The sequence below is a fragment of the Rhinatrema bivittatum genome, chromosome 1, assembly GCF_901001135.1.
Source record: "Rhinatrema bivittatum chromosome 1, aRhiBiv1.1, whole genome shotgun sequence".
In the NCBI taxonomy this organism is placed as follows: domain Eukaryota; kingdom Metazoa; phylum Chordata; class Amphibia; order Gymnophiona; family Rhinatrematidae; genus Rhinatrema; species Rhinatrema bivittatum.
The window spans coordinates 226,566,750-226,581,039 of record NC_042615.1 but is presented as its reverse complement, the minus strand read 5'-3'; the positions used below and the strand labels follow the sequence as shown (position 1 = coordinate 226,581,039).

The 14,290-nt window shown below is 41.3% G+C and overlaps 1 protein-coding gene across 5 annotated transcripts in view; it reads right to left on the bottom strand.

Moving 5' to 3' along the window:
* Positions 1-1,814: 1,814 nt before the first annotated feature.
* Positions 1,815-14,290, bottom strand: part of HAUS3 (HAUS augmin like complex subunit 3) — a 100,325-nt gene continuing 87,849 nt past the window's right edge. For 3 of the 5 annotated variants that reach the window (XM_029592340.1, XM_029592331.1, XM_029592349.1), the window contains 2 exons: positions 4,317-4,545; positions 1,815-2,606 (listed from right to left, as the gene is read on the bottom strand). In XM_029592340.1, the coding sequence (XP_029448200.1) occupies positions 2,379-2,606; positions 4,317-4,545 (457 nt within the window). In that variant the 3' untranslated portion in view covers positions 1,815-2,378. Of the gene's footprint in view, positions 2,607-3,501; positions 3,588-4,316; positions 4,546-8,984; positions 9,934-14,290 lie in introns of those variants that run through there. The other 2 variants (XR_003854972.1, XM_029592361.1) reach the window with 2 other exon arrangements.

The following is a 14,290-nucleotide window of genomic DNA, read 5'->3' as shown; positions in this document are numbered from 1 at the left end:
GGGACCATCCGGCATCGATGCCCACCGACGAATCGATGTGGCACCGATGCCCCCCGATGGAAAGGGCTGGACATCGGTGGGGAGGATGGGGCATCGATGGCATCCCCAAAAGGGGGGGGTGGCATCGATGAAGTGACCCTGGGATCGTTAAAAAGTGTCTCGGGCAGCGGTGGCGGCGACCCGAGTATGCATGGCAGTGACTAACAGCGTGTGCGTCAATGGCATGCATCCGGGTAGGGACGGCACCGAGGAAGCCCAAGGAAAAAAACAGTGCGTAGGAGGAAAAAGCCTGGTAGCACTGAAAAGCAAAAAACATGGATAAAGGCATCAGGGCACCGTGGGGGGAGGGGCGCTGATGACATATAAAAGCCCAGGGCGGTTTAGGCGGGTCCCGGTGTAGCGATAGGGTATCGACTGCGTGAGGGTACCAGGGAACGAAGGACTTGAAGCTACAGAGGTCCTAAGTTAAGGAAAAAATCCCTACCCCACTAGCATAAGCAAGCAGAGTGTCACAGAGATACTCGCAAGCTGTTTAAAGCTAACTGAAAAATGGGGGAAGGGAAGGCTTCAGTCAGTTAACAGCCTTAAGATAGTGACAGGAACCGACCGAAAAATAAGAATTAGTACTCACCGAGCGTCGTAAAAACGTACGCGGAGGGAGACCTGTGCAGGGAAAAGTGTTTTTTGAAGTGAAAAGTTAAGTGTTTCCATGAGGTAATTAGTTAAAAAATCCTCACAGAGCTCCAACCGCTATGCTGACTGCAGAGCGGAAAAAAGAAGACTGAGGGAGACACCTGTGGCTCACAGGGATAATTGCAGGCTGGGCATGCTCAGTGCACCCAGTGTGCCAGTGTCAGTCAAAGCTTGTTGAAACTTTGACAGAAAAGTTTTCCGTACAGGGCTCCATCCTCGATGTCACCCATTTGTGAGGACTACCATCCTGCTTGTCCTGTGAGAAATGCTGTCACCAGACACAGCTGTTTGAAAGTTATCCTGACTGGATGTAAATATAGTTTAAAAAGTTAACCTATTAAAACAACTGAAATTTAAACTGCTTAAATATTAAAGAGTAAAAGCAGTGTAAAAACAAAGTCCCCAGTCACATGCCCCCATTTCTCCCTCATCTTCACAATGGCACATCCTCCCCTGCAGACTCTTTCTTGTAAACCAACACTCTCCAATGACCTTTTCTTTAGGAAAAAGTGTCAGTCTGAGGTCTGACCAATGCAGCAACAATTGAGAGGCTATCAACTCAAAGGAGCTGGTACAAGGCCCAACTGTGGCTGTGGCGACGGCAGTGAGGCTGTTAAAGTGCACAGGCAGAAGCCAGTGCATTCTATGTTCCCAAGCGACGGGTGTGTGCTGGCACAGTCTCTTGCCCAGGAGCCTTAACAGCCTCTCACCGAGGCATGGTCAGCCTTGGACTGACCCTAACACTTTGACCGTCTCACTAATGCAGCCACAGTCAGTCCCTGTTCCAAAAAAAAAATAATATATATATATATATATATATATATATGGTTGAGGTGTGTGTGTGTGTGTGTGTAAAAATGAGAAGAACTCCAAGGTCTAAATGATAAGACTTATATTTACCATTTCCTATCTCTAATGTATATGCAAAATTCCAGCTTAAAGATGATCATTATAAACCATTTTAATTTTATATTACTGTTGTACTTAAAATCTGCTTTTGAGAGACAAGCATGTCATGTTATACTAGCTAACATTTTACATGCTTTTTAAAATGTCCTACAGTAACTACTAAATGAAAATATATAGTTTATAAGTCCTTATATTTCAATGTTTTATTATTAAACCACAAACAATGATCCTTAATGTTGCTTTAATTGTAAGTCATTTTATAGTACACTTTAGTAAATCCAAAGAGTCTTTATTAGATTTTAAAAGCTTTGCAGTACATTTGACTTTAGTAGATAATATGGTAAATAAGGCAAATTAAAGCAGGAGAAATATTACCTATATACTCCAAAATGACTGTAGTTTTTTAAACCGGTTCATGAACAAAAGATTAATAAAGATACTACTTAGATTTGGTTCTTTATCCATATCACATTATTAAACAAGAGACATTAAATATGAAATCATTAAAACCCCAATACAACCTTTTTTCTATCATCTACTCCCTAAATGCAGAGGATTTACTCACTGGAAAAGCCTTTGTGGACCAATCATATTAGCTACTACAGTGTTTTCCAGTACAAAAATTACTTATGAGGAATTATGTGCAGATGAAAACACTCTGAAATAAGCTTCATGTGTTCATTAATGCAATTAAAAACAGCTCATTTATAAAACAATTCCTTGTCTCAATTTCATACAAAATAATTTGCTTAACATTTGATTACTAGTCTTCATATTTATCTTTCATGATCCACCAAATGTGTTTCAGATTCTAATTTTTCTATAATATCCTTCAGACGTTCATCATCTTTGAAGAAATACACATACAGCTGTTTTTCCATTTGATGCAATTTATTTGTCTCCAGAATCTTTCTCTTTGCCTTCATATCGGTAACAATTTCCAAAACAAGCTGATTTAATTTATTTAGTTGAACTTCCAGCTGTTGAATGTGTCCTGTTATTTCCTTTTAAAAAAATAAATAAATACATTATGTTCAAATTCTAATTTTAGTTTACATACTAAGACTACATACATTTTCTACTGTAACTATTGAAATCTTATTCAGAGGCTACAGTTCCAATGACAAATGGCCTCGATTTATAAATTGCATAGTACTTAGCAAGTGCATTTCTTGTTGGGGGGGGGTGTGTGTGGGGGGGAGGGGGCAGGGGTTGGTGAAGAAGAGTGGTAGATGTGATTTTCAATCTTTCCCAGATCCCAAATAATTATCACTTATACTATAATATAGCAATATAGCAAATTTAGTTTCATTTTCAGTGGTCAATTTTATGAATTAGAAAATATAAAGATGTATATTTCATTTCATATATTTATCAAGGCAACTTATAAAAAAAATATACATAAATACCAATGTTATAGTTTACTATACAGACCAATAGGACAAAAACTAGTTATGAATCTATATATACATTAAAACAAAAGCCTACATAATCTTGCGATTAATTTAAATATTTTTTAAAATATTTAAATTATTTTTATAATCCTATTTTAATAGAAGTGGTGCTCTTGGCCAACATTTGTCTGATAACCACATTGGCTTATTCAATGATCAGTGTTTCCCAATCTTTTCAAATCCAAATCACATTTCTATTAACAAAAATGTTATGTGGCACACTAAATTGCAGGGAGCAGGCAATGCAGACAGGGAGAGGACTCATATGGAAAGAAGAGCTAGGAAAGCACTGAAAGCTCCACCTGCCTCTTTCAAATTTTAAAACAAAAAGAGAGATGGGATGGAGACACACATGAATCCATCACAATGAACCAGCTCCTTCTATATACAAGTGCAGGACAAGAAAGAATTCAGTGTGGGGCAGGCAGCTGGCTAAGTTAATTACCTTAGCTGCCGCATGTGACTGTCAGAGCTCCTTCACTGCTGCTACACATCCAGTTCTCAGTGCACACTTTCCTCATCTCACTCAACCTGGAGATGGGACAGAAGCCAGAAAGACTCAAATGAGGTGGCTCAGGATGGGAAAGATGAAGAAATGCTGTGCAATGTGTGTGCTGCACAAAGCGGGGCTTAGCTATCCATACCTTACATGTTGCCCATTAATTATCATACTCTAGGGCTCACGGTGCAGCTAGGAGGCAGTGGCATGCATGATTACATGTTCTCAGAAAGAAGCTCCTACATGTTCACCACTGGTGACCCTTGTTGCTGTGATCCAGGCAGGATCCTGTCCTGGATCTCAGCATCAAGCAGAAGTGACTTCTGTGGCACACCTGATCAGGTCTAAAGGCATACAAGTTTGCCATGAACAATAGTTGTGAAACACTGCATTTGCTTTTGGTATGAGACAAAATTTCAGCACAATTATCTAGTTTGAGCCGACTGCGCCAGACCTTTTCACTTCAAAAATATCAATACTACATGACATACTAAACTGCTAAAGCTCTTTAAAAAATTGGTTAAAAATAAAGCCAAAGGTGGTTTAGTGTCCTTTGAAATTATACTTTCTCTCCCTTATTTTTGGGTAATCCATTGGTGAAAAACAGAATCTGATGGCAAATGAGAACCTGTTTGCTATTTCCTGGTACAATGTCACAGACACCATTTCACCTCTGTCTTTCCTTTCACTTTACTAGGGATTCTCTACATTCTTGAATTTCATTAATGTTTTTGCCCCCGCCACCTACTGAAAACACTTACCTGAGCACTAAGCAAAGGATCCTGTCCTTTGCAATACAGTGAATCATAAATAGTCTCTAAATCGGCATCCAGCTTCGACACAAAAAGGAACTGTTCTTGATCAGATATTGCTAACTGATCTTGCAATGAAATAATGTCTTGCATTAATTTCTGACCCACTTGTTCTAGGCCATTATATGTTGTGAACAATTGGTGCTTCTTATTCTCCCCATCTATCAGCTGATAAAGTCTGCAATATAAAAGATACAAGATGCTAACAGAGCTAATCAAAACCCCACACAATCTGGCTCACAATTAAGTGGCTCTTAACCATAAGTATTTTTTTAAAATATAAACTGAACTGTGTGGATTAGATATTTTCAATTAAAAAATATTTACATATAAATTTGGTGCTTGTCAATTAAAATGCAATGCAAAAATGTGTAAAATTGTGCACCTACGACATAAAAGCATATTAGTTGTCAACTGGAAGACAAGAACTGGTAACTATCAAATAAGAAGTCTTCTAGCTTCCTTTCCTATGATAAGAAGGCTGCAATCAAGATGATAAAGTAGAGGGAAAAACAGACATTGGACTCACCTGTATGAGAAGAGATATTACCAGTAGGAAAATGGAGGTGAGTCTGGTCCTTGCACAAATTACTGGTAAGATGCCACCTCAAGTATTGTGTTGAATTCTGTAAAATTCATCTTTGTAAGAACAATGAGGACAGAGAGAGATAAAAATAGCAACCAAAATGGTGCAAGATTTTCAATGCAAACCCTAGAAAGACCTAAAAAGGTGGAGTTATTTACCTATAACAGGTGTTCTTTGAGGATAGAAGTATGTCAGTCCTCATACTTGAGGTGATGTGGTATATAAATAGAGCCCAGCACAGATATTTGACATCAAAGCTTCTGGAAGCTTTAGGATGCCCTACTGGGCAAGTGCATCCCAGACCACTCCCCTGCATCCTTATGCAGGGCCACTCATTCATGATAAAACTGACTTGTTTTCTCCAAGGGAAGGTGGGAGGGTTTTGTGAGGACTGACACTCTCCTATCCACAAAGAACCCTTGTTACAGGTAACAACACTTTCTCCGGGAACAAGCAGAATGGCAGTCCTCATACATATGGATTCCCAAACTACAAGCTGCCTTAACAAAAAAGGGGAAAAACAAAACCCAAAACAGTACCAAAAGGCAATGCTGTTTTTGGTGGTGACAGGCCATCCTAACTTTTTTTTTGCAGCATGTAGCCTTAAAAGGATGGTATTGAGTTCTACATCCCAAAGAGACTCCATAGGACAGACTGGCTAACATTACTGTCACATTGGAAGCCCCTGTCAAAACAGTAGCAAGAAGAACATGTACAGAGAAAACGTCATGCCACAGTATTACAGATCTCCATGAAGACAGATCTCAGGTGGGCTACAATGCCACCATGGCTCTAAGAGCCTTGATATGCCCCACCAGATTCCAGTCTGCCTGGGTAGAACAGAAGACACAATCTGTTGACCAAATAGAGCAATGCTATGGTGTCAAATGAAACAAAAAGCTGGATGGACCATCTGAGGGCTTTAGACCACTCCAGACAGAAAGCTACAATTCCCTTCCAGTCTAAATTGCAACATCCGTTCACATTTGCAGACTCCGATATAACCAAAGACAGACTTAGAATGTGTGCATAGAACTACCCTATTGGGAAAAACTTTGTGTGATGTGGATAAGTCTCCAGAGCCTACAACTCACTAATTTTGCATGCCAAAGGGAATCCTCCAAAATATGACCACCTAGGTCAGGTAATTTAGCTCACAAGAGTCAAGAGATTCAAAAGGAACTTTCATCAACTGGGTGAGTACAACATTCAGATCCCATGACACAGTAAGAGCTTCAACCAAAGCAAATCCCTCATAAAATGGATAAATAAAGGCTGCTTGGAAATAGTTTACCCTTCTACGTAGTGGTGGTAAGCACCAACTATACTGAAGTGATCCCCAAGTTGGCTCTCAAACTCAACTCGGAGAGATGCAGAAGGTAGTCGAGCAGTTTTTGCATCAAATAGATGCACATAGTGAATGTCTTCCACTCCAAATGATAGGACTTCCTCATGAAATCCTTCTTGGGAGCCAGAAGACTATGATACACCTTTCAATGTCTAGGTTGAGAGAGCCACATACCCAATGTTGGGGTGGCATAGCAGCCTACAATTCTGAGTGGTCAGTCTTGAGGGACCTCCCCTACCTGCATGGATCCCTAAAAAAACATCTCCCAAAGGAGAGTAAACTAAATCCGTCTCAGCCAATAAGGAGCTAGGAAGATTATAGTACCCAGTATCTTCTGAGTTTCTGTAGATATTGTGACCAAAGTAACTGGAAGATATGCTTACAGGCCCCTATCTCCAACTAGAGTGAAGGTATTTGAGGGTGGCTGCTGTTAGCGATCACCCCGCCATGAGGGCGGAGCTAGCAATCTGTTACGCTTTACTCCTCAAGAAGGGAGGCGTTAGCAATCTGTTGCCGATCACCCCGCCGGGAGGGCGGAGTTAACGATTTGTTAGACTCTGTAGGCGGAGTTAGCAATCTGTTAGAGTTTCTGCTAAGAGTTGGCAGTCTGTTAGGGTACGCTCCTCCCAAGGGAAGGAGCTGGCAATCCTGTTGAGCTTTGCTCCCCCAGAGGAGAGGAGCTAGCAATCTGTTAGCGACTCTGCTAGGGTTAGCAATCTGTTATAGGTTAGGACTGCAGAGTAGCAATCTGTTGTAGGAGCTGTTATGGAGTTGCTCCCCAGAGGGGAGAGAACAGCAACAGTTGAGAGTAGACTGCAAGGAAGCAGTATGTTGTACTCAGCTCTTGAAGAGTGAGAGATGAGCATTCTAATGTAGAATGGTGAATCCTTGGGCTGATGGCAGATGACAGCGCCCCCAGGAGGACATCATGAGAGGGACCACTGATTAGGCTGGAGTATGGAGACAGCACAGGCAGTTCTTTATGAGACAGGTAGTAGAACCACCAGAGGTGGCAGTAGTGAGCTGATGTGCCCGGCAGGGCTGAAGTCCTTCAGATCCTGGGACTGCTATCTCTGGGTTTTACTGAGCTGTAGAGAGAGACTCATAGATAGTGAGTAGACAGGGTATGCTGGATACATAACCAGAAGTAGATGATACACTCACATAGAAGGCTCAGTAGCTGGAGAGAGTTAAGCCCTTGAGGAGCGAGTACCTGGTTCCAGGGACAGTTCTGAGAGAGCGTTGGTGACTCACAGTTATCTATCTCTGTAATGGTTTCTATATGCAAACTGAAATAAGAACTCACAATATCTGTATATGAAATAACTTCTGAAATAGAAGAGAGTCTTCGGAGGGTTTTAGGAACATTGGCCCTCGAGAAGCGAGTACCGGTTCCTATCTGCAATCTGTAATAACTCACAATCTCTGTACCTGCGATAGCATCTTAAACAGAAGAGAATCTTCAGAGTTCTAGGAATATGGGCCCTCGAGGAGCGAGTACTGGTTCCTATATGCAAACTGAAATAGAAACTCACAATGTTCACGTCTGCGATCACTTCCAGGCAATAGGGAGTCTTCTGAGTGTTCAGGGACGTAGGCCCTCAAGGAGCGAGTAGCGGATCCCGTCGTAGCAATCTGAAAACAAGAGGAGAGAGCAGGGCCCCCGAGGAGCGGATACCCCTGGTAAGTTCAAGGAGGCAGAGCAGCGGAGAATGAAGCGGGTCGAGATGATCCCCGCAATCAATCCCTTGCTAACTCGATTCATAAGCGTAAGCAAAGACCTTTTATGTTGGAAGTGGATGACGTCACTACGGGGGGACACCCCCGAGGTTCGCGCCCTTGCTGGTACAAACTTCAGAGCGCGTGCCCTATGTCATCAGGAACATGGTGGATCCGCAGCGTCAGGCCGGCCTGGGGACTCTGGGAAGAAACGGCAAGAAGCCACGGCAGCAACTGTCCATCAGACCCAAAGGGAGTCGCCTCAGAGGTAGAGATGGTGGAGCAAGGGCAAGAACAGACATGAACACAACAGCTGCAGTGCATTCCTCTCTTGTAACTGAAGTTTGAGGACCTTTCTGTCCAGGGGAAATGTAAACAGATACAAGAGATGTGCTCTACACACGGAATATCTGGTCTACTACTTCCCTATCCAGGATCATTTGAGGGGTTTCAGGACTCTACAGTCTGTCTCCAAGACATGCCTTGTCCACCAGATGTGTGGTTCTTAGGACCATTCTGTGAGATATAGCCTAGTGTCAAATCTGAACAGTTTCCTGCCTCAAGCTGTACAATCTATTTCTTCTTTGTTTGCTGATGTAGAACATAGCTTCCTGAATGTCTGTTTGAATGAGAACCAATTCAATCAGCCAACTGAACCCTGAAAGCCTTCAGAGCATACTTTATCACCCCTTAGCTTGAGGAAGTTTATCTGATAAAATTCCTACTCAGCACTGGCTTTTTGAGCACTCTGCTGTCCAGGGCGAGAACGAGGACCCTGTGAATGACGGGGTGACGGGGCTGCAAGAAGTATCTTCTCCTTCTTCGGCACCCCCTTTTGAGGCAATGGAGTGAGCATGCAGCAGTATTATCATTGAGTCACCATTTCTTTCACTCTTTTGCCAAGGAGATTCTTTCCATATCATGGTATTCACAATATCATAGATTGAGATGACCATGCATTTTCTGCACTTCAGCACCTCGACACTAGCAACTTTACGCATGCACTGACATCTGAAGGGCTGATAGGAGGCTTTGCAGGCATTAAGCATAGCTCCTTGATGCATCCTTCCTCCCATGAGCACCCAAGGTGGGTCCTAAACCTCTTGACCTTCTGGAGGGCAGATACAATCATCACAGACTGATGTGGTAGCAGAAAGGGGGGACCCCATATTCTTACCTGGGTCTCCTGGAAGATCCCCAAAGGGAACCACAAACTGGACCTGGACTCCTCCTCCACTTCCTGTAGAGGAGATGGTTCAGGAGGATGCTAATCTCTCCTGATCAGAGAAGCTGTCAGATCCATAATCTCATCCCCAAAATACTTGGATTAACCTACAAGTAGGCATGGCAGTAATCAAGCATGTTTACAAGCGATACAGATAGCAATGATAAGGGCAAGGGAGAGAAAATGTAAGTAGGCTCTGTGGTAACATAACAGGCAAAGGCAATTAGGCAAAGGGGTAGACCAAGAATTGGGGTTTTTTTTTCAGACAAATCACTGTTACTCAAAACCTCCATTTACACACGAGAAAGATAGCTAAAGAAGTAATGCAAATTTCTTCAATCTAAGCTAAGAATGCACAAAAATCCTACTCTAGAGGGACCTTCAGAGCCGAGTCTACTACTTCCCTATCCAGGATCATTTGAGGGGTTTCAGGACATTTTTATTCGGTGACAAATGTGAAAATTATGCACTACCAATCACCACTGAGAAAACAAACTTATAAAAGTCAATTAATTGCCATCAACCAGTTCTGACTTTGGCCTCTGTTCCCCTGGTCCAGATTTGAGCTAACAGTTTGCTGCTACTTCCTTCTTGCTTCCATATGACACCGATGCTATTCCTTCCTCTCTTCTGGCCCACGCTGGCCTCCACTGCCAATGCTGCTGCTTCCCGGTCCCTATGCCTAATTCTGTGGGTCAAATGCAGAATTTAGCACAGGAGAGTAATTCTGTGAAAATTCTACACAACTATGCAATGCAGAAGTCCCCCAGAAGTAAAAATTGCTTAACTGAACAGGTGTTCTCTGAAAACAGCAATTTAGTCAGATGTAGCAACAAACAAATTTTTAGAGCTCTCTGGAAAAAAAAAAATCTTGTGTTCATGTGTGGGACTTTTGAGTGTTGCAACAATCTTACAGCTTCTCTCTCAGTTCTGTTTAGCAAAGATGCCTTCTCCAGGGAGAAGAAGGCAGGTATAAGTAGTGATCTTTTCTGGTGCTCAAGGTTCCACCTTTTCTTCTGTACTGTTTAACATCTATCTGCAGCCATTGGGTGAATTAAATTTATTCTTACAGTGCTGAATTTTGCACTAATTATAGAATATCCACGTCAGTTAGGGACCTTGGAATTACCTTAGATAAAGAACTTAATTTCAAAGTTCACATCAAAAATCTAATTAAAGAAGATTTTTATAAACTTTAAATTCTGAGAAAACTGAAGCCTTTACTGCATCCCCCAGACTTTAGAACAGTACTGCAATCCTTAATTTTTGCAAAATTGGACTATTGCAACTCCATCTTAATAGGATTACCTGCTTCCACAATTAAACCTCTTCAACTGCTTCAAAATGCTGCCGCTAGATCCTTATCAAATTGTAGAAAATTTGAACACATCACTCCAATCTTGCACCAATTACATTGGCTTCCCATCACTTTTAGATCGCAGTATAAGATAATTATGCTTATTCACAAAGCGTTATACAATGATTACTCATCTTGGTTACACAAACCACTATATCAATGTATTTCTACTAGAAAGCTTCGTTCAACAGACACTGGGTTACTCACTATTCCCACCAGCAAAAAAATTCTCAAAACAGCTACTATAAACCGGGCCCCTTCTATAATTGGTCTTACTCTATGGAACTCCCTACCATTGCCACTAAGGACCTACCCTTCTACACCTACCTTTAGAAAAAATCTCAAAACATGGCTTTTTATCAAAGCTTTCCCCCAACAAATACAATAGATTACATCCCCTTATCTATGGTTTTTTCCTTTTATTTTTGCAATATATTGAAATTTGTGTGACAATGATAGGTTATTGCTTTATATAGATCTATTTTTAATCTATAGGTTTTTTGTTTTTTTTTAACGATGTTTCTTATTTCCATATGTTATGTTTTTGAACTGTTTTACTGTATTATGTCCAATAGTATTTGATGACAATTTGTTTCAATGTAAACCGTTGTGATATTTTGAATTGAATGTCGGTATAAAAAAGCAAGCAAATAAATAAATATATGTAGATATGCAATTATTTTTACCTGTTTGTATTTTATTAAGTCTGTTCTAGTCTTATTAGACTCTTGTACACAAGCAGTAGATAAATGATTATGACAAAATGGGATGATATTAAATGCTAGCAAAATTGAGGCTATGTGGCTCAGTCATATCAATTCTCCGGAATTATTAAACTCTTGAAACTTGACATTCTTTTTTCAAAGAATGAAATCAATAGAACTAGGACGTCTCAGAACCAACGTCAGGAAATATTTCTTCATGGAGAGGGTGGTTGATGCCTGGAATGCCCTTCTGGAGCAGGCAGTGAAGACAAAAACAGTGAAAGATTTCAAAGAGGCATGGGATAAACACTGTGGATCCCTAAAGGCTAGAGGATGGAAATGAAAAAAAGAGTGCATGGGGGTAATTTGCTGGTGTGGCGGTTACTACCCTAACCAATAAGCCTTCATACTGTTGATGCAACTCCATTATTGCTCTCTGCTTTTACAGCAGGGGGAAAAGAGGAAAAGGGGAATTAGATTCAGACAGCAACCAACAAGGACATTGGATTTTACGGACTGGGAAAACAAATAAACATGGGGGTAACTTACTGGTGTGGCGGTTACTACCCTTAACCAACATGCCTGATACTTTGGATGCAGCTCCAACATTGCTCTCTGCTTCAACAGGGAATTGGACTCAGATAGCAACCAACAAGGGCCCTGAGTTTGATGGTTTGGGAAACTTGTATGGCACAGCAGATGCTACCATAAGCTTGTTAGGCAGACTGGATGGACCGTTTGGTCCTTTTTTGTTGTCATTTTCTATGTTTCAACACCGATACATAATATAGGGATATTGTTAGATCCAAAGTGGTCATTTAGATCTCAAATAAATTCAGCATTAAGAATATAAGAAGTTCCCATACAGGATCAGACCGAGGGTCTATCAAGGCCAGCATCCTGTTTCCAGCAGTAGCCAATCCAGGTCACAGGTATCTGGCAAGTACCCAAACATTAAATAGGTCCCATGCTACTAAAGCCGGTAATAAGCATGGCTATTCCCTAAGTCAACTTGATTAACAGCGGTTTATGGACTTCTCCTCTAGGAACTTAGCCAAAACCTTTTTAAGCCCAGCTACAATAATTGTCTCTGGTAATGAATTCCAGAACGTTGTGCGTTGAGTTAAAAATAATTTCTTCAATTTAACTCTAGCAGCCGCGACGATTGTGTCGGCCTGGCTTTGTCCCTCCTACTCCCAAATCCATTACCCACAGCATCCACATATCCAATAATACTCTGCTATACATTAGTACAATATTCATAACAATGAAATAACAATAGAAACATAGCAATTGGATATAAAAGGCCGCAGCTTTATTCAACAATATATACCCCTTAAATAATCTGACCCGAGCCAATATGGTAATTGTTAAACCAAGCTACACCCCACCTCTGCTGCCCGCTGTAAAAGCCAAGCAAGGCAGCATCTATCCTGGCCCCCAACCTTGTCCCCAAGCAAGGGAGCCTCCCGGGGTGGGGGAGGGGGGGGGTTTGGGGAGTTTTAAATACACTATTCTTTCTTTTAACAGAAAGTAGTTATTCTCCGCCCATCCTGGACCTCAGAAATACCAACTTTCTTCAGAAGGCACAGGTAAAATGGTATCTCTCGTCACCATGCTCCATATCACAGTAAGTACATTACCTCTAATCTTTCTATGTGCTTCATGGTGAGTCAACAATATTCTTTCTATTCACATGCCCATCAGGTCTATTCAGGAATAGATTATGTACTGGTATCAAAGTCCTGTTTTTCTCGGCTACAATCATGTGATATGTATGATGTACCTTTTTCAGACCATTCTCTTATTGCTTGTAAATTAGATTTGTTGATGGGGGAAGGCGTGCTACGAGGTGAAGTATGTCTCCTTTACTTTATTATGACAAAGATTTTCTCCAATATCTTGGCAAGCAGTGGGATGACTACAAAACCTTTAATTTATCGCCAGATGTCGGCTGTCACTTTCTGGAATGCCGCTAAAGCCTTACTTAGGGGGCATATTTTGGCTATCAAGTACGAAAACAATGAAAAAGTGCTCAAAAAGAATTGGAGTTATCCAAGCGGGTGGCTCACCTCAGGCGAGTTCATGTTAATTCCATGGTGTCGGATGTTAGACATTATGAGAGGCTCGTAAAGAATTAGATCTACTACTGGAGTCCAAGGCAAGACAAAACCTTATGTATTATAGATACAAACTTTTTCAGTGGGGAAACAAATCAGGTAAGCTACTAGCTAGACTGCTTAAAAATTCAAGCCCAAACATTTTTGTCCCACGGTTACAATTTGGCAATCAGGAACATGTGGGTATGGAGGCAGTACTTACAGTTTTCAAGAGTTTTTTCCAGGACCTTTACAAAAGTGAACCATAAAATCTCTCCCATAGATATCAGCTGATTTCTGGCAGGTTGTTTCCCAAGCTTTTACAATTGGATAAATTAAAACAGATGGAGCCAATATCCATGGGGGAAATTAAAGCTGTGGTGCAAGGGCTCTTGTTGGGTAAATCTCCAGGATCTGATGGTCTGGGCCCTGAGTTCTTTAAAATCTTAGGGGCAAGGGCTTTCGAACCCCTGAGAGCATTCTTTTCGGAAGCTTTGGCTACTGGATATATGGTGCCTGAAAATAACCTCACCACCATAGTTCTCCTTTTACCATAATAGGAATCTGGTGCTTCCGAGTTCCTATCGTCCTATCTCTCTGTTGAACCAAGATGTTAAAATCCTTTGTGCTATTTTGGCTGCTCCGGTTAACCGGGTCATACATAAAGTGATGTAAGGAGACCAGACAGGTGTTATTGCTTATAGACGTTCCAATTCGAATCTGCTTACAGCCCTACTTATATCCACATTAAAAGGACAATCTGGGAAAGATGGCCTTTTGATAGGGCTGGACGCTGAGAAAGCTCTTGGTCAAGTGGAGTAGTCCCATATTTGTTGGGTCCTGGATCAATTTAATTTTGGGGACTTGTTCATTCACTGGGTTAAA